Source organism: Scleropages formosus, chromosome 1 (genome assembly GCF_900964775.1).
Source record: "Scleropages formosus chromosome 1, fSclFor1.1, whole genome shotgun sequence".
Lineage (NCBI taxonomy): Eukaryota > Metazoa > Chordata > Actinopteri > Osteoglossiformes > Osteoglossidae > Scleropages > Scleropages formosus.
This window is the reverse complement of record NC_041806.1, coordinates 8,490,109-8,509,720: the sequence shown is the minus strand read 5'-3', so window position 1 is coordinate 8,509,720 and position 19,612 is coordinate 8,490,109. Positions and strand designations below refer to the sequence as shown.

General features: G+C 44.2%; 1 protein-coding gene across 2 annotated transcripts; it reads left to right on the top strand.

Annotated features, from left to right (window-relative positions):
- LOC108934821 (sodium- and chloride-dependent creatine transporter 1-like) lies at window positions 1-17,010 on the top strand. 2 transcript variants are annotated; one of them, XM_029250741.1, is made up of 13 exons: window positions 1-321; window positions 3,254-3,385; window positions 6,831-7,095; window positions 7,433-7,565; window positions 8,316-8,450; window positions 8,712-8,815; window positions 9,786-9,910; window positions 14,311-14,423; window positions 14,501-14,638; window positions 15,045-15,147; window positions 15,510-15,610; window positions 16,040-16,210; window positions 16,607-17,010. In XM_029250741.1, the coding sequence occupies exons 1-13, from the start codon at window positions 18-20 to the stop codon at window positions 16,718-16,720; spliced, it is 1,938 nt and encodes a 645-aa protein (XP_029106574.1). In that variant the 5' UTR covers window positions 1-17; the 3' UTR covers window positions 16,721-17,010. The 2 variants fall into 2 exon arrangements, with proteins under 2 accessions (XP_029106574.1, XP_018608463.1); XM_018752947.2 differs by lacking the exons at window positions 1-321; window positions 3,254-3,385 and adding an exon at window positions 3,392-4,205.
- Window positions 17,011-19,612: the final 2,602 nt, after the last annotated feature.

Below are 19,612 nucleotides of genomic sequence, written 5' to 3'. Positions count from 1 at the left end.
CCGACACCTGACCTGGCATGGCGAAAATGGACCTGGACACCGAGAGCGGCGCGCTCAGCATAGTGAAAGACGAGGGCAAGAAGTGTCACCTGATCCCCAATGGAAGTGGCCATCAAGGTGTCAACGGGAGCCTGCTGGTGGGCACCTGCGCACCCGCGACAGGAGCCGCACCTGGAGGCAGTAGCCAGGTGGACAATTTGGGCTACCCCAAGCGAGAGACATGGGCCAGGCAGATGGACTTCATCATGTCCTGCGTGGGATTTGCCGTGGGCATCGGCAACGTGTGGCGTTTCCCGTACTTGTGCTACAAGAATGGTGGAGGTGAGTTACACTACGTAGGGGGTGCGGGGGCGCAGTGGGTTAGAGCGGGTCCTGTCTGGGGTTCAAGTCCCGCTTGCGATGGACTGGCGTCCCGTCCTGGGTGTGTCCCTTCCTCCTCTCTTAACGCTCTGTGTTGTTGGGTTAGGCTCCGGCTCCCCGCGACCTTGTATGGGACGTTCAGACTGTGTGTTACACTAGAGGAAACCTGTGGGCGACACGGGAACAGCTGCGGACTGTCCGCAGAACTGAGGAAAAGTTTTAAGTACTTCCAAAATCACGCTTATACTGCGTGCGATCATGTGGGTCACGTGATAAAAGTTTAACGCGAGTCAGTACAGCATCCAGTGTAAGAAAACAATTTGCCCTTCTTATTTGAGTGAACTTAGTAGTGTTTGTCCAAACTAAGCCCCTTACAGTGTATTTTTACTGCATCCCTTAAGAGGAAAGTGATCCAGGAATGGGATTAGAACCCAGCATTCAGGATTTCAAATGTTAACGAATATTATAATGCCTATTTAATATAAAAAAATTTCAGAATAACACCCTTTGTTTCCCTATGAATCATCTATTGCCACATAAAGGATTATGATGCTACACTGAAAGTATGTTATATATGAATGAACAGTATGGTAACAAAGAATATTGTGCTGAAATAACTTTGGTTTCATGCATGGAGCCGTTACCTTTCCTGCTCTTTATAGAGCAGAAGGACTGAAAGAAATCAAGCTGTGCAGGAGCTGTTCTCTTTTCTCCTCCATTTATACTGGAGGAATAAGTACTGTACTGAGTTAAATTTACTTGTGCTTAATAATACCATGTTGGCAAAAACTACTTCTCACAAAAACTCAAGCTTTTGTTACTTTTAACTCATCTACTGAGATGTACTTTTATTTTGTTACATTTTACATTTTTGTCACTACTTGCATAACTGAGGAGTTTTTCCACTCACTCATTTAAAATCCGTCAGTTTACTGCAAATCATTAACTCCACGTTACTGTCAGTTGACATTTGTGGATTTAATTTCCCTTTGCTACCCAAGCAGGACTCAAACCCTAGACCCACCAGAGTGGTACCCAGCAAAACCCAGTGCGCCATTGTACCCCCTGGCATCACATTTAAGCAGTGTGTAAATACCCTAAACAGTTAACATATTTCTGTTCAAAAAGACCTTTGAGGAGGTAATCTTTAGAGATCTTTGCTGACCTCATCCAGGATTCACAATAATCAGTCGGAAGTTGGTGATAAGTTTCATCCTGTCTTGACTGACAAACCTAGTTCATTCACAATCAGGGGAACTAAACTCTGGAGGAAAAAAAATTAAATATTTTAACTTGTTAAAATATATTTGACAAGTTTGTTTCTATCTTGTGTGAACTTTCAAGCATTAGGTCTTTAATTCTAAACTGAGTCATGTGGGGAATCAGTCCTGTTTTGGTGTGTGGACTCTGCTAACATGTTAGTAACTTTTACTGTCAAAGAGCTTCATATGAAGAAAATTTATGGGAGTCATGGTAACTTGGTGTTTGTTGTAACCAAGACAATACCAGCTGTGTATGCTAGATGTGCCTTGTTTATATATTGGCTGTTGCTGTGCGTTATTTGTGCAGTGTGTATGTGTCATGTGGTGTGTGTGGGGCACATGTCACAATGGTGATTTTCAGTTTTAAAACATCTGGTTGTCAAAGGGAAACAACAATTAACATTGTTAATTTTACTGGCATGTTTCCCATATCGATGCATTGAGCGGTGAAAACAAGTCTCCACAAACATAATGAGCATAATATGTTCCAGGAAATGTCTTGCTGAATTTTATTCTCATAAAACAATAATAATTAAATTTGATTTTTCATCTTGAGCCACAAAATGTTTACTTTTTTTTTCAATCATGCATTCAAAATTCTTGGCTTTTAAACTGAGAAAATTTAATTCAAAACCAAGTCCAGAATCAACAACTTTGAAGATCTTTAAATTCTGCCTTACATCCTACCTGTTGAAAATTTTGATACATAACATACTGTGTGTATACTTCGTTTTTCTACGTTTGTTCCTTACTCACTCAACACACACACAAACAACACACACACTCTGAAGACAGCAAACCAGAGCCTAACCCAGCAACACATGGTGTAGGGCTGGAGGGGGAAGGGACACACCCCGGATGGAATGCCAGTCTGTTACAAGGCACCCAAAGTGGGACTCAAACCCCGGGTTTTCCGGTTTAAACTCTTAAGTTGAATTTAATTGACTGATAGCAACAAAACAACTTTACTCATGACCACGAGCAATATTGAAAATACCAATGAACACTATGTTCTTACCCTACGTGGCATCAGTTTATAAATTTCTTCAAGTAGACATTGATCGTTCTTCCCCTTAGTGCGTGAGTGAAGGACTGGTGTCCTGTTCAGGGTGTACCCTACTTCATGCCTTATACTTCCAGAACAGGCCCCCAGATAAGTGACTTGGCAATGTACGTGATTACTGATTATTATCTTTTGTTTGTTATGTTATGCTAATTCTTGATTGTTGCATTTCTTTAAATGCTGATATTTATTGTGAATTTCTTTGCTTTGTAGTTGTATTCCATGTATGTATCTTCTTTGCTGTAAAACACAAAGAAACTGCTTTTAAAAGAATTATACAAATATTTCTAATAGCATTTAGAACACTGCGTTATAAGGCAATTCTGTAATGTAATTACTGCCATTACTCACAATGCCTCTCTGGTATATTGCGGATTCTCAATTGCCTCTAGTGCATGGACTGGCATTCTGACCACAGCAACCCTTTCTTTGAACAAACGGTTAATTATGGGGAATGAGCTCAAGTACTGCTAAGTCTGTTGCTTCCATAACACAGAATATCACACATATACTACTGCATCTCTAGAAAAACTGCTTACCTACATTATTGTCGTCTTGTCTTCTTCAGGAGTGTTCCTCATTCCTTACCTCTTGATTGTATTTATGGGAGGTATTCCTATCTTCTTCCTGGAGATTGCCCTTGGACAGTTCATGAAGGCCGGCAGCATCAATGTGTGGAATATAGTGCCGCTGTTTAAAGGTGGGTAGCTTTCTCGCTTGGCATCCTCACATCACAACTTTCCTTTGCGAACCTTTTTTTTAAGTAGTCACTGTAAGCGCGGCTGAGTGACCTTTCTTCTTGATAATCCAGAATTCAACAAGGAGTCCTAGGTACACTACTTACAATGAGTCACTCATCCACACACCAGTGAAACATGCATACACACACACACTCACAATGGTAATTTTAGAGTCACCAATCCACCTGAACATATCTTTCGGAGGAAACACGTGCAAATGCAGAGAGAGAATACAAACTCCACATGTTGAGGTAGAATCAAACACATCCTCACATAGCCACCCAGGCGCTGTAAGATAGCAGCAGTGCTCACTGGGCCACTGTGGTGCCCTGATCACCTACTCTTTACTGCTTTTGTAAAAATTAGTCGGCTATATACAGTATAAATATTAACTAACATTGAAAGTAACTTTGCAGATAGACATTAACTAAATAATATTTTTAACTTCAGTCTAAATTAGAAGTAAAAACAATTTTTGTCTGTACAAATTCCTGTTCAGCTCTGATTTTTGACTGATTCATCCTATACTAAACATATGTGACATTCATCACCTGGCTACTAATGACCAGCACTTAGGAAAACCAAACACATGCTGTAAAGCCTTTGTAAGCCAGATGAATGAAGGTGTTCCCACACTACAAGTTTATTTGTATTTTACTGACATTTATTGGTTTCCAGAGCATGGTGGCATGAAAGATTTGGCTAGTGCGTCCTGTGTGGTGGGTCTGGGATTTGAGCCTTGCTGGAGATGCTTTGTGACACACTGGCATCCTGTCCTGGGTATGTTCCCTCCCCCTGCAACCGTGCATCCTATGTTGCTGGGTTAGGCTCCAGTTTGCTGTGACCCTGCTTGGGACAAGCAGTTTCAGATAGTGTGTGTTATTGCTTGACCAGTACACTACGAATTCAAAACAAGTTCCATTTTCAGCCAGGCAAAAGCTGTAACATCTACACTGTTTGTTTCCCCATATATATCAATAAGAGCATTTTTATAAAAGCTAACCCATAAATAAATCAAATAAGACCTGTATTGTTAGTTTTTCACAGATTATAACTTGATACTAAAAGTGGCTTTGGAGTTATGAAAAGCTTTATGACTTTTGAGGTACAAAGACTCACAGACCTGGCAGTTTGCAAGGAACTCCTGGTGACCTTCTGCTCTGCTGTTTCCTCGGCTAAAACTACCTTCTTCAAAAACAAACTACAGTCTACAATTACCTATAATCCGCATTGCCCTCTTCCTCCTCCTACTCTGTCACTGCTGACAATTTCACCTTGTTCTTCAGAAACAAAGTCAACTCTATCATGAACAAGTTCTTGGCATCTTATCTGCTGAATCACTGCAAAGTCATTTTCTGCTGGGATTATTGCCTTTCTGGACGGTGAATTTTTTTCCAAAGCCTCAGTTTCTGAGCTGACTGCAACACGTTCTCTTCCAGCATGTCCTTGTATTTAATTCCATCCATTCTTTCATCAGTCTTAACAAAATTCCCAGTCTCGGCAGATTAAAAGATTCCCCACAGTATTATACTGCCACCACCATACTTCACTGTAAGGATGGTGCTTTTTGAGGCATGGGCAGTGTTACGTTTGTGCCATGAATTTTGGCCATAAAGGTATAATCTGACCACAACACCTTTTCTGTGTCCCTGTCATGCCTTCTGGTGAACTCCAGTATGTTTTTATAGATATTTGTGAGTAATGGCTCCCATCTTGTCACCTTCCCAATTAAGGGTAGTGTTGAAGAAAGCTTTTGATATTGTGAACTCTAATACACACACAGTCCAAAACTACTTGTCCCAAGCAGGGTTGCAGCAAGCCAGAGCCTAACCTGGCAACACAGGGTGGAAGAGGACATACCCAGGACAGGACACCAGTCCGTCAGAAGGCACCCCAAGCAGGACTCAAACCCCAGACCCATCAGAGAGCAGGACCCAACCAAGCCTGCTACACCACTGCACCCCCTGTTACTTCAATGCACATGTTCTCTCTCTCACACACACACACACACACACACACACACACACACTTTCTGAACCGCTTGTCCCATACAGGGTCACTGGGAACCGGAGCCTAACCCAGCAACACGGGGCACAAGGCTGGAGGGGACACATCCAGGACGGATGCCAGTCCACCGCAAGGCACCCCAAGCGGGATTCGAACCCCAGACCCTCCGGGGAGCAGGACCTGGTCCAACCCACTGCACCACCACGCCCCCCACACATGTACTCCAATTTCTTAATTTTTACAGAAGCAGTAACTTGACTTATGTAGTTCCTTCAAAGTGATGGCTAGCATCTTTGTCGCTTGCTTTTTGACAGATGACCTTCTTTACACAGCATCTGGATGGTGTGATACACCTTCACTTTGTGATGTATCCTATAGTGCTCACTGGGGCATTTGTATGTACCTTTTAAAATCCAGAAAATGGTTCTAACTTTCAAAGGGCTTGAACACTTTTGCAAGGCACTGTATATAACCAGCTGCTTGTGTAGTGTATAATGGTTCATATAGTAGAATGTGACAAACTGACGACTAATGAGTCATGTCTGCTTTCACATCAGGGGGCGCAGTGGGTTAGACCACAGTCCTGCTCTCTCCGGTGGGTCTGGGGTTCGGGTCCCGCTTGGGGTGCCTTGCGATGGACTAGCATCCCGTCCTGGGTGTGTCCCCTCCCCCTCCGGCCTTACGCCCTGTGTTACCGGGTAGGCTCCTGTCCTCCGTGACCCCGTATGGGACGAGCGGTTCCGAAAATGTGTGTGTGTGTGTGTGCTTTCACATCGCTCCTTCTATTGATTAGTATACTATTTGTATTGTCTGTGATGTACGTCACATTGGAGAAAAGCATCTGCTTACAAACTAATTTCCAGTCCCAATTGTGTTTCTAAGCTGAGAAGCCAGTCTAGACAATTTATTTTTTATATAAAAACACAAGCCGCAAAGACAAATAAAAATGGTAAACTGTTCAGATTTTTATTAGGGGCGCGGTGGTGCAGTGAGTTGGACCAGGTCCTGCTCTCCGGTGGCTCTGGGGTTCGAGTCCCGCTTGGGGTGCCTTGCGACGGACTGGCGTCCTGTCCTGGGTGTCCCCCCTCCCCCTCCGGCCTTACGCCCTGTGTTACCGGGTAGGCTCCGGTTCCCCGCAACCCCATATGGGACGAGTGGTTCTGAAAGTGTGTGTGTGTGTGTGTGTGTGTGTGTTCGGATTTTTGTTGTTTTTATTTAAATGTATTACTCTTGAGTAATTATTTATGTCATTGAATATTTTCACATATACCTGCTTTAACAAAACGAATCCCTGTTCATCATCACTAAATGTACTCCTTTATTCGTACAGTATTATTGTATGAATGCCTTTATTGAAAAAAATGCACTGAACTTCTTGTTACTGCTTTCATGCTGTAGGACTTGGATACTCTTCAATGGTAATAGTCTTTTTCTGCAACGCCTACTACATCATGGTGCTGGTGTGGGCCTTCTACTACTTTGTAAGGTCATTCAGTGCCACACTTCCTTGGTCCACCTGTAACAACACCTGGAACACACCCAACTGCACTGAGATCTTCCAGAAGGGCCTCTGTCAGAATGGTACCATTGGCAATTCCAGTTTTCGCAACCTGACCTGTGCGGAGTTGACTGACGGCCGTTCACCTGTCACTGAGTTTTGGGAGTGAGTGTCCGTTTTGAAACTCAAAACAGGAGCTGAACCAGTTAAACTGAAAAATAACAGGAAACATGTAAATTCAAGCCTTATCTACAGTACAGGCCTGATAGACACATAACAATGCAGGACTGAGATGTATGAACCCCCCCCCCACTTGGCCTTTATTTGCTTGAAGATACCCAGAGCAGCTTATTATTCTGAATTAACATCCTATGCATTTGTCTTGTAATACCACCTACACTGATATTATTACTACTTAACATTGTATTGCATTAACCACCTACTGAAGGCAAGTATTTTTTTTTTTATTATGTATTTTATATTGTATTGCTGATTTCCACAGGAATGAGGTTCTGAACATTTCTGATGGACTGGAACAGCCTGGGATAATAAACTGGGAACTGATGCTGTGTCTCCTTGCTACATGGGTGATGGTTTACTTCTGTGTATGGAAAGGTGTCAAGTCGACAGGAAAAGTAATTCACTGTTTTCCTAACTGTGCTTAAAATAGCTTGTCCTAGCCCTATGTAAGCAAGGTAAAAGCTAGCTCAGCTACAAAAAGTCATCCAGATCCCTAAATGTCTCCTGAATTCTCTTCTTGCATAACGTATTGTCCACATGTCGTGTTAAGACCCAGTCTAGCAAAGTATTACAGGACAGTTGAACTATATTCAAACACCTTAGCCTGTGCTAACTGTAGGTTAACAGTTGCATTGTCAGGCACCTGGATTTGCCGCTTAACACATGGTTATTTTGAAAGTGTTTCACTTTTGTTTCAATCATGACTCAAGATATAACATGTACTTAATAAAAACAATAAATATGTACTTATTACATAATATTAGTATTGAGGTACTAATAATTGTAATGGAATATATGCAACATCCTGTGTAAGTACACAGTGTTTGTGTGCGGAGTACTGATTGGAATCCAATATGTGGAACACCAGCTTTTCATCCAGGCCTTCAGACTCGCACCCTCTTAACAAGAATTGCGGCAACTGGGCCTTGATTCCTTGTATCTTCATATCTGGATATATACTTAGTTTTTATTTTGTGTGTTGCCAGTACAATGTGATTTGTGTTCAGTTAATGGCAGAAGTCATAGTGAACAGCTGTTTGATTTACTAACATCTTTCAGTCCTTGTCCTGGATATGTCTCCTATTGCAAATTTCCACAAAATGTGCAAAAGTCTTACATTCTTTTCTTTTATCCTGTTCCATAAGGTTGTATATTTCACTGCCACCTTCCCATACATCAGTCTTATTATCCTCCTGGTGAGAGGTTTAACTCTGCCTGGCGCATATGATGGGATTGTATACTATCTCAAGCCTGACTGGACCAAACTTGGTGAGGCCCAGGTGAGATATAAACTGTACGGTGCTGATCTGATGCACAAGACTGTGATAAGCTTCGCTTAGTTTTGAGCGTTCATTTGTCGCATTTCTGTAGTTGAACAAACCGTGGTCCCTTCATGGAATATTCTGTCTATAATAAAGATGCAGGTTTTTTGATTTTTGATGTTGTGAATACCAAGTTGTACATTATATTACAACATGTTGTCCAGAGGTGATGAGCTGGAGTAAAGTGCTGGTGTCAATAATTATGTTCTCTTTGTACAGGTATGGATAGATGCCGGCACACAGATTTTCTTCTCTTACGCTATTGGACTGGGTGCTCTTACAGCCCTTGGCAGCTACAACAGATTCAACAATGACTGCTACAAGTAAGTAACAATCATCTATATGGTCTCACCACTGTTTTCATAAATGAAGGTAATTTTCTTAATTTTGGTATGGGAAATAAGTTTATATATGTGGGTAGCAGGTGGACTTGTAGTTAAGGAACAGAAAATGTGACCCAAAAAATTACAAATTCCAAGGCCTACAATGTTCCTGTCATGCCCTCCACATCCACACAACCGGGAACACCTGCGGGGCGGATCATGAGACGCGCGGATAAAAGGGAGCTCAAAGTGCGATAGGACGCGGAACCTTAGTTCAGCGTACCTGTCCTCAGCATCAGCATTAGCTCTCCCCCGTCCTTCGTCCGTGATCCCTTGTTCTTTGTTCCTAGACCCCATTCCTTGTCCCTCATTCCCTTTCCTGTCCTTGTTCTTCTCTTCGTCTCCTTGGTATCTTTGATCTTTGGCTTGTCTCTCGGATTGTGACTTCGGATTCTCCCCAGTACTATGTCTACACTTCGGTGACCCCTTGCCAGTTCTTTTGACCACGTCCTCGGATTGTGCGCCGTGATTGGGTCATGTGCCTCCGCCTGAGTGGAAACCATGACAGTTCCCTGCACTTTTACTCCTTAACAATGTTAAAACGAGTTCTTATCTTGGCCCTGTTGTTCTACTACTTGTGTTTTTACACAAGTGTTTCTCTGTTTAACGCTGTAATTATTTTCCATTTTAGCCCTCCTTGTTATTCACTGTCATTTTCAGTTTTTAGCCCTCATCATGTTTGCTGCTATTTTCATAGTTCTTGGCTCTCCTATGTTGCTGCTGCCACTGTGTTTGGCAGTATTCTGAATGGATCTTGTTGCCTTCCACTTCTCCATTTCTATTGTCCTCATTGTTCTCAGTCCTCTTCATTCTTAAATCTCTTCGTATTTGACTTTCTTCTCACTGTTTTGGGTCAGTCATTTGTTTTTAATTGCTGATTGTAATGTTATGTTTTTTCTTATTTCTGCAGGGATACATTTATACTTGCTTTGGTCAACAGTGGAACTAGCTTCTTTGCTGGATTTGTGGTCTTTTCCGTTTTGGGATTTATGGCATCAGAGCAAGGAGTAGACATCTCCAAAGTTGCTGAATCAGGTACTGGGTTCTTTACTGACAGTAGCTAATTTCCTGATTTTTTTTTCATTGAGCTTGCCAGCCTAGTATACAGTTAGTTCTGTACGATTTTTGGAATAAGCAACCCTTAAAAAGTCACCACACACACAACGGACTCAAGCCCCAGACCCACCAGAGAGCAGGCCCCAGCCAAACTCGCTGTGCCACTGCACCCCCCCACCTTAAAAAAAAATCTTACTTTTAAAAAGTATACAGATGAATAATGCTGAACATCTGAGGAATTATAAATGCCTGATTATTAAACTCGGTACAATATTAATGCAGTTTTTCCATTTTGTTTCACATTCGTAGGAGATTGTTTGTTCACATGGTTTGATTCTTATTTTTAAAACAATATCAATACAGCATCGAAACACAAGCTATCCCTGTGAAGAAATTTTAGGTGTTAGGATTTGTGGGAATTGACAGTTTCCATATTTTTTATTTAGCAAAAGCTTAAGGATACTGCATTGTCCTGTAAATGTCAAGCAAACACTCAGTAAAGTGCTTTTCTTTGGTTCTAATGGTTCGTCTTAATCCATATCTGTTGTTTATGGTATGAATATTGACACAACCAGTTATAGGTATCATGTTGCAGGGGTGTGAATAGAGTGACGGACTCAATGCACTGCTGAACAAATCTGTTTATTAAGCCGAAGAGTCAGACAGGAGAGGTTGTCAGGGGACAGGCGAGGTTCAGGCAATGTGCAAACGGAATCCGAGGGACAGCCAAGAGCCATAGTCCGATGAAGCGAGGGTTGAGTACCTAGGGGAAGCAAACAAGCGAAGGAACAAGAAGTACACAGGATCGGAGTGCTGCGGTGTCTCATGAGGAGGTACCGCAGTGAAGAGCAACTGGGACGTCCTTTTATACTGGTTCCTCTTGATCAGCAGCAGGTGTCGCTGGAGGGCTGTCAGATGTGGGCGTGACAGTACCCCCCCGTGGGCAGCCCCAGTTGCCCTGCACCGGGGTGGTGCCAGAGGATCCGGGTGGTCTCTATGGAAGGTCGCAATACGATCAGGGTCCAATATGCCGCAGGCACTCACCCAGGACCTCTCATCCGAGCCGTACCCTTCCCAATCGACGAGGTCCTGCAGCACCCTCCACCAACAGCGGGAGTCTAGCAACTCCTTTGTGGTGTATGCAGGTTCCCCGCAAACCTGCACGGAGGAGGGGGCAAGCTAGATGTAGCCAGCTGGAGGAGCGAAGTCCCGCAGGGCTTAAGGAGTGACACATGAAACGTGGTGCATCCTCATTCCCGGCAGCAGTTACAGTTTGTAGGTGATTGGAGACATTCGGCAGATTACCTTGTATGGCCCTATGTACCGTTGGCTGAGCTTCCTGGAGGTGCTGCCCGGACCTGACGGATAATGTCCATCGGTGCTGTCGGCCTGGTGCTTGTACTGAGCCGTACTGGCCTCTAGATGGTTTCGGACCAACCGCCACGCATTGCCACTTTGCCAGTGCCAATCTTCCACTGCAGGCACCTGGCTGGGTGTAGTCTCCCACGGGAACAATGTAGGTTGGTACCCCAGCACGCATTAGAACGGCAACAACCCGGTTGAGGTGTGGGTTCAGAGCATTGTGGGCATATTCTGCCCATGGCAAGAACCAGGCCCATTACTGTTGCTTTTACCGAGCCGTACTGGCCTCTAGATGGTTTCGGACCAACTGCCATGCATTGCCACTCTGCCAGTGCCAGTCTTCCACTGCGGGCACCTGGCTGGGTGTGGTCTCCCATGTGAACAATGTAGGTTGGTACCCCAGCACGCATTAGAACGGCAACAACCTGGTTGAGGTGTGGGTTTAGAGCATTGTGAGCGTATTCTGCCCATGGCAAGAACCGGGCCCATTACTGTTGCTTTTGTGCGCAATAGGATATTAAATAGCGGGAGATGTCTTGCTGGAGGTGTTAGGCCTGACCACTGTCCTGTGGATGATACCCCAAGGTTAGACTTACCTGGACCCCAAGTAAGTCTCAGAAAGCCCACTAGAGCCTCAAAGTGAACTGGGACCCTCGGGCGAACACTGTCCTCTGGCAAGCCCAGTTGTTGAAACACCTTGTGGAACAGGAGCTTGGCAGTCTCCAATGTGATTGGGTGCTTGGGAAGAGGAATCTGACCACACGCTTGTGAGAACCTGTCAACCAAAGTAAGGATTGTGGTCTTACCGTCTGATACCGGGAGGTCCACAAAGAAGAAGTCGATTGCCATGTGTGACCATATGCGTGAGGGGATTGGCAGTGGTTCCAAAAGGACAGCCACCAGAAGCATCCCTGCAAGAGAGAGTCCTCCAGACTCTGGCATGGCCCGCGGAGGGAGAGTCATGTGCCCATTGCAGCAAGGTGAATTGCATTTAGGTAGGCACATACTCCTTCCATTCTAATGTCTCTGGTGGAGCGACCTCGGATGCCTGGCATGCCTACAGGTCTGGAAGAACTGCCATCGAATGGGAACGACTGCTCACCCTATGGGGAGGATTGGCTCCGAAATCTCTGGAGCGGGTTCGGGATCGTGGAAATATGACAGGGCATCTGCTTTGGTATTCTTGGGTCTTGAATCGCCTTGTGTTTGGGGAAGGACAAGGGGGTAACACCCTACCTCTGGGGGGCGTAGTCCCTGGCAGGAGGTCAATCCCACAGTCGATGAGGAGGGAGCTCGGGTGGCCTTGGCTTTACTGAAGACTTCCCGGAGGTGTTCATATTCTTTGGGGACCTTGACCACCCTGCAAGGTAGCTGTAAGCAGGAACTTGCACATCGATCGCCCTACGACACCAGTTCCCCTGTACTCCATCTAAACACAGGGTCGTGCAGAACCAATCGGGGGAACCCCAAGATGACCAGGGAGTCAGGAGCCCGCATAAGGAAAACACCAGGTCCTCCTGGTGACAGGGCCCCAGTGTGGACTTGGAGAACCAAGGTACAGGAGTCCACGACCCCAGAGACGGGCTAGACAATGAACCAACCTTGGCGCCTTGAGGGGTTAGAACCGAGCAGGCGGTGTGGAAGTGGCCAGGAGTGCCGCAGGAAAGGCATAACTGACCCCAAAAGCGCTGCTGGCTCTCCCTGGGGTCTCGCCCTCCTTGACCCAGCTGCAAGGGTTCCGGGTCCTTCCCACTGGGGGCTCGCGCGCAGCCAAAATTGTCTATGGCAACCGCTGTCTCCACAAAGTGGTCCAGCGTCCACTCCTCTCCCCTGCGAACAAGCTCCTTCTGAAGCCGGGGTTGGAGCCCTTTCCTGAATCAGGCCAGGAGGGAGGGTATCATTCCACCCGCTTTGTTCCTTGAGCATCCGGAACTCTGGTTACCTTGTGGTAGGTATAGGAGGTGATCACTGATGACACGAGGGGTGAGCGGGTACGAGAACACTGCCTCAAACTTCTTCCAAAAGTCGAAATAGGTGGTCCTCTGATGCCTGCCCCAAGCTGCTCTTGCCCACTCACATGCTGGGCCAGTGAGCAATGCTACCAGGTACACGATCTTGGAGTCCCTCTGTAGGGTTCAGGTGTGGGGAGCAGGAGAACAGCAGCTCACACTGCATTAAGAAGCCTTTACATTGCAATGGTGACCCATTGTACCTTTCAGGAGTGTTGATACGGGGTCCTGATCTAGAGGGATTTGAGTTTGCTGGAGGTGTTTCGTTGGAGAGGGCGCAGTGGTGCAGTGGGTTGGACTGGGGTTTGAGTCCCGCTTGGGGTGCCTTGCGACGGACTGGCGTCCTGTCCTGGGTGTGTCCCATCCCCCCTCCGGCCTTATGCCTTGTGTTGCTGGGTAGGCTCTGGTTCCCCGTGACCCCGTTTGGGACAAGCAGTTCTGAAAGTGTGTGTGTGTGTGTGTGTGTGTGTGTGTGTGTGTGTGTGTGTGTGTGTGTGTGTGTGTGTGTTTTTTTCGTTGGATGGTATTACCACTGTTCCCCCTGGGGGCTGGAGATGGCTGCAGGTTGGGAGGGTGAAGGTCAGTCCTTGGAGTTTCTCCTCCAGCTGCTCTAGGGTGCACTGATGAAGTCAACCTTTCTCACAGCAGACTGGCAGTTCCAGAGACCCATTGAGAGATTGAAACATGATGGAGGGCTCAATAGATGAGGAAAAGTGCTGTCAGAGTATTTCTGGAGTCTTGTTTCTGGAGCTTTTTTAAAATCAAGCACATTATTTTTGAAAATTGCAATGTTTAGTGATTTTTTTGGAGACAATATAAATAAATTGACCACACTCAAAATTGGACTGATTCTGCACAATTTTGGGAACCATATGTATGTTAGTACATACGACTTGCATGGATGAGACTCACAAAGACGTCCATGTGTGGTTGTAAGAGAATGTGTAGAGGGCCCTAAGGCCTGGTCTGTGGACCTCTCCCTCACCTCCCTCCCTCTCTTCCATGTAGGCCCTGGCTTGGTGTTCATTGCCTACCCCAAAGCAGTGTCTCTGATGCCCTTGGCTCCACTGTGGTCAGCCCTCTTCTTCTTCATGTTGCTTCTACTGGGACTTGACAGTCAGGTAGTCTTACCATGATACCAAAATAAAAAATTGATTTGTACACTTAACTTTGTCCTTATATGTAATTTCTCCTCCAGTTTGTTGGGGTTGAAGGTTTTGTCACTGGGATTCTGGATCCGTTTCCTCGGAAGCATTACATGCGTTATCGTCGAGAGTTTGCCGTGGCAGGCTGCTGTCTGTTGTACTTCATAATTGGCCTCTCCATGGTTACACGGGTAAGGTCCTCTTTACAGAAAAACTAAAGGGAACCATTTTCTCAGAATGGAACTGCGATGTAATGCACTAATTGTTTTTTTCCCTTGAGATGTACGTCACTCTGGAGAAAAGTGTTTGCTAAATGAGTGAATGTAAATGCCCTCCAAAAAGAATCTTTCTTGCATAAATATTAAAAATGTAAACTTTGCTATTTAATGGACATTTTAATTTAGGTTATGTGATTCTTATTCAGGGGGATTTATATTGCCCTCATTTCAGTCCATACTTTTTACAAAACATCTTGTCTTATATACAGTTAAATTTTGTTAATTGTATAATTTAAAATGTTTGATTGTATTTAGCTTTGCATTTGTTTTATTTAACTTTTTGCAAGTAAATGTAGAATTTTTTTCTTTCTCTGTACAGGGGGGGATGTACGTCTTCCAACTGTTTGACTATTACTCAGCTAGTGGAATGACCTTACTGTGGCAGACATTCTGGGAATGTGTGGTTATTGCTTGGGTGTATGGTGAGTGTGTGCATTTGTGTCATGACAGTTGGTAAACATAAATAATTGTGTCAACGGGATTGAATGCTTAATACATCCTAATATAGTGACCTTGTATGTTTGCAAATATTAATTTCTCACATGTGAACGTATTTTTCTTGTAATATCTTCTTTCCAGGCAGAGAAGTCTTGAATACAAAGAATACAAGTTTTGTTTTCCTCAAACTGTATACCTCTGCCTGTTATGGTTTTGTCAATTATGTTGAAAACATGATCAGATTATGATTATGAGAAAAACAGCTGCAGGAAAAAGATCTGAGGATGAACAGTGCAGCAGTAGACAGCTCATCTATGGATCATTTTTGTTTTTGTGGTGTTGACAGGTGCTGACAGGTTTATGGACGACATCGCCTGTATGATTGGTTACCGGCCTTTCCCTTGGATGAAATGGTGCTGGTCCTTTATCACTCCATGTGTTTCCATAGTAAGGAACCAGAAGAGAATTTTTTCTTTTTTCCATTTAAACTTTTATAACAATATTAATAAATTGTGGGGGGTGCGGTGGCGCAGTGGGTTGGACCAGGTCCTGCTCTCCAGTGGGTCTGGGGTTCAAGTCCCGCTTGGGGTGCCTTGCGGTGGACTGGCGTCCCGTCCTGGGTGTGTCCCCTCACCCTCCGGCCCTACGCCCTGTGTTGCCAGGTAGGCTCCGGTTCCCTGCAACCCCGTATGGGACAAGCGGTTCTGAAAGTGTGTGTGTTAATAAATTGATTAATTAATCTGAAGTAGCATACCTAAAATGTTTTTCATACAGAAGGAATGACAATATGGAGGTATTTGCTCAACATACTTTTTTAATTTGATTGAATTTGAATTCAGATTACAGTTCACTTACATTTTTCATTTGCTTCCCAAGGGTATCTTCCTTTTTCACCTAATCAACTACAAGCCTCTAACCTACAACAATGTCTACGTGTACCCGTGGTGGGGAGAGGTGATTGGTTGGTGTCTGGCTCTTTCCTCTATGCTCTGCATACCTGTCAGCGTGGTCTACAAGCTCTTCCGTGCCAATGGCTCTATCAGAGAGGTTGGTGACCCTCCTTTATGTCCTCGAGCGTGGATTGAATCTTTAAGACTGCAAGTAATGAGCAGCATAGCAATAAACTCAGTATTGACACAAATGAAAATATAAATCGTCCTAACAAGACTGCTGGCGTTAACAGTAGTAGGTTATGCACCTGATCATGTCACTAGCCATAGTCTCTGTAGCACTCAAAATTCCTGGCTCATTCACAGAAAGTGGATTAGGAGAGCTTGCCATGATCATGCATATTTTGAAACAGAAAAACTGGACTGTGGAAATTAACCGGCTCAGTCTTAACATCAGTATCAATTTCCAGGAAACGAAACTGCAAAAAATAAATTAAAAACAGTAAAAAAGAGTAAAAGTACCTTTTTTTCTCCCCCATTTTTCTTCACTTAGCGTTGGGAACACCTGATCAAGCCTGTGTGGGGAGCTCACCATCTTGAGTACATGGCCCCTGATGGCACTACCAACAGCCTGGTTCCTCTCACTCTATTTGAGAATGTGAGGTAGACCTCTATCTACAGAAGGCATATGACTTCCACCCCCAGTTTAAAAACAAGTGTAATAAAATGTGTGTCTCTTGATACTGTTTCTAAATCAACAACTGGGGGGAAAAAATGTTATAATAAGTTCATACAGAATTTACATGGCATGCTGGTAAATACTTTGTATAGGACAGGCCTTCTGTCCTGTAATTCAGAAAAAATATTTTTTCGTGGGTAATTCCTTGTCTTTCACCAAGAATCCGCTGATGTAAACAGTACTTGTGTTATGCGTACAAATAAATCCATTATAAATGATGTGTCTGTGTGTATGTAGGCCAGTATACAGCAACAATCCAGCACCAAATGCAGTTCTCTTGCTCTTCAGACATTCACACATCAGTAAATAAATGTAAATGAAGGCCAAAATACATCTTGCAACAATAGTTCAGCCATCGCTAAATAAATAGGAAAACGAGGGAGACTTACAGACTGGCTCCTCTCCCTCGTTTTCCTATTTATTTAGCGATGGCTGAACTATTGTTGCAAGATGTATTTTGGCCTTCATTTACATTTATTTACTGAGGTGTGCCAGTCTGTAAGACTTGGAAGACACTGGCCATGGGATGCAACAAGATCTAATAAGAATATCAAATGAGAGGTAGGACCAAGGCAGCTGTTGAACTGGGAGCATCTCCAGAAGTCTGGCTGGATGCTGTCTTGGTGCCTGAACTAGTACACTAGTTATATGTGTAATAAATCAGACTATTGACTCTCAGAAATGGCGCCACCTTGTGGTAACATTATATACTGCGACAGATCCTTCATCATAAAAACATTCATTTAAAGATTTACTCATTCAGCAGACACTTTTCTCCAAAGCGACATACATCTCAGAGAAGATACAGTTTGTGCATTACATCAGGACAAAGAGAGACATGACTGCAGACAATTTGATTCTTAAGTAAACCCAGTGTTTCCACTTTATGCACCAATGATGTTCATCGCACGAGTAGGTGCACAAAACTCAGAATTGACAATTCCTGATCACCTTCCTACAATTTTTTTTAAAGGTACACAAACATTTACATAGAATATAGGTGTAGCGGCTGTGTAAAGGCTTATCTGGGCATGATCATAAAGTTAACGGTGCATGGACATTTACACCATGCATGAGCTTGAGAGACTCCTCTTACTTGTTACGCTTTAAGTAAATAATTGTCTCAGTACAATTACTGATGACACCAAAATGTTAAAATAACACACTTCACACATAATGAATCCAGTATTCTCGCCATTGTCGTTACTCTAAACAAGGCAAGTGAGGCACTCTTCCCTTTAAAAACAAAAGGACAATTCTCCATCCACTCTTAAGTCCACCCTAAAAATATGTGCCAAACTCCAAATTACTCAACAGCATCAAAACTGATTGAAAAAGCTGTCATAACTGAATTCACTTTATAAAAACTTCCATTTTTAAAAGTCTCAGTAACTCATTCAGTTGCCTTCATTGTTACTGTGGAGAGCATATATCAGAATCGCTGGACGGCATTGCTTCGGGGGGGTCGCACCCTGGATGGGCTGCCAATCCACACACACACACACAGTCTGAAACCACCTATCCCAAGTGGGGGTCGCGGTGAGCCGGAACCTAACCCAGCAACACGGCACATGGCTGGAGGGGGAGGGGGAGGGGGGACACCCGGGACGGGATGCCAGTCCTTTGCAAGGCACCCCAAGCAGGGCTCAAACCCCAGACCAGCCACACAGTGGGCACCAGCTGAACATGCCACGCCATGCAACGCCAGTGCTTTATTACATTACATTCAATATGACATAAATGGTCATTGCAACAAATGACGTGCAAACGCAGGAATGGTTTGGTTCTTCTTGGATCACCATATTCATTCCAGACAAAAGTACAATAACATGTGGCCTCTGGCTCTGTGATAAATGCAGTTGGTCTCGTTTTGAAAGCAAATCACGTTTTCAGGCCAGCAGATGTGGAAGGAATTTGTGGAACTAAACACTCTAGTGTGAGCAACAATTCAGGGATTCGGTTGTTTGGACTCTTTGTGCCAGACGGGGGCCGGATAAAGGGCTTCTTAGAAGAGATGACCCTGTATCCTTACAAGGAGAATAAAGGTAGGAGCGCTGATATTGTACAGAAGAGAGACTTGACGTTGTAAACACATCACAGCAGGCATCTGGTGCCCTTGGGAGTGTTCTGACTGAAAAGCTGAACAGACTATGCCGCAAAGGTACAGCAAGTTCAAATTGCTCAGTCTCTCAGGTTAACTGGGAGATACTAATTCAAACTGAAAGGCAGTAACCAACAATACTAATAAAATGCTAATAGTGGGAACAAAACATTTGATAATTAAATGATGAGATAAATGTTGATACTTTCCCTGAACTTCACCATTTGCGTGTTCATGGGTAGCTTTCCAGATGAAAGCATTTCCAGATGCAAGGATACATTATGTGCATGCATTTGTGATGCTTTGTAAGCTTACTTGACTCTGACAAATTGTACTTGGCAAGTAAATCATCAATCAAATGCTGATTTACCAGAGAATGAGTTCCCAAATGCTGGAATACCACACAGTTTTACAGCCTGGCTAATGCTCTGTGGCATGGACATACCCGTCTCCAAATTTCCATGGCCCCTGGCAGTCATAGCAAGGACGAGTCTCTAAGCATAGCTCTCCTTCCCTCTCCGCCGCCCCCCTCATCATCACTCTCTCTTTAAAAAGTTAGCTTCCTTTTTGTATGTGTGTGGGTGGACAAGGTCGGCGCTGGTGAAGAATGTGGTCTTTCAGTTAAAGAAGAGCCATCGCGAAGGTGGGTAGTGAGGCAAAGGGAGAGAGGCAGTGAGAGAAGGGAGTGGCAACGGAGGAGAGGAGCATTGCGACAGCGC

What these genes read in the sequence shown, in the direction of transcription:
- LOC108934821 (XM_029250741.1), top strand. Translation starts at nt 18, where the DNA reads ATGGCGAAAATGGACCTGGACACCGAGAGCGGCGCGCTCAGCATAGTG. An exon ending in TATAGTGCCGCTGTTTAAAG is followed by an intron (nt 3,386 to 6,830) that starts GTGGGTAGCTTT and finishes TTCATGCTGTAG; the next exon opens with GACTTGGATACTCTTCAATG. An exon ending in GCCTCTCCATGGTTACACGG is followed by an intron (nt 14,639 to 15,044) that starts GTAAGGTCCTCT and finishes TTCTCTGTACAG; the next exon opens with GGGGGGATGTACGTCTTCCA.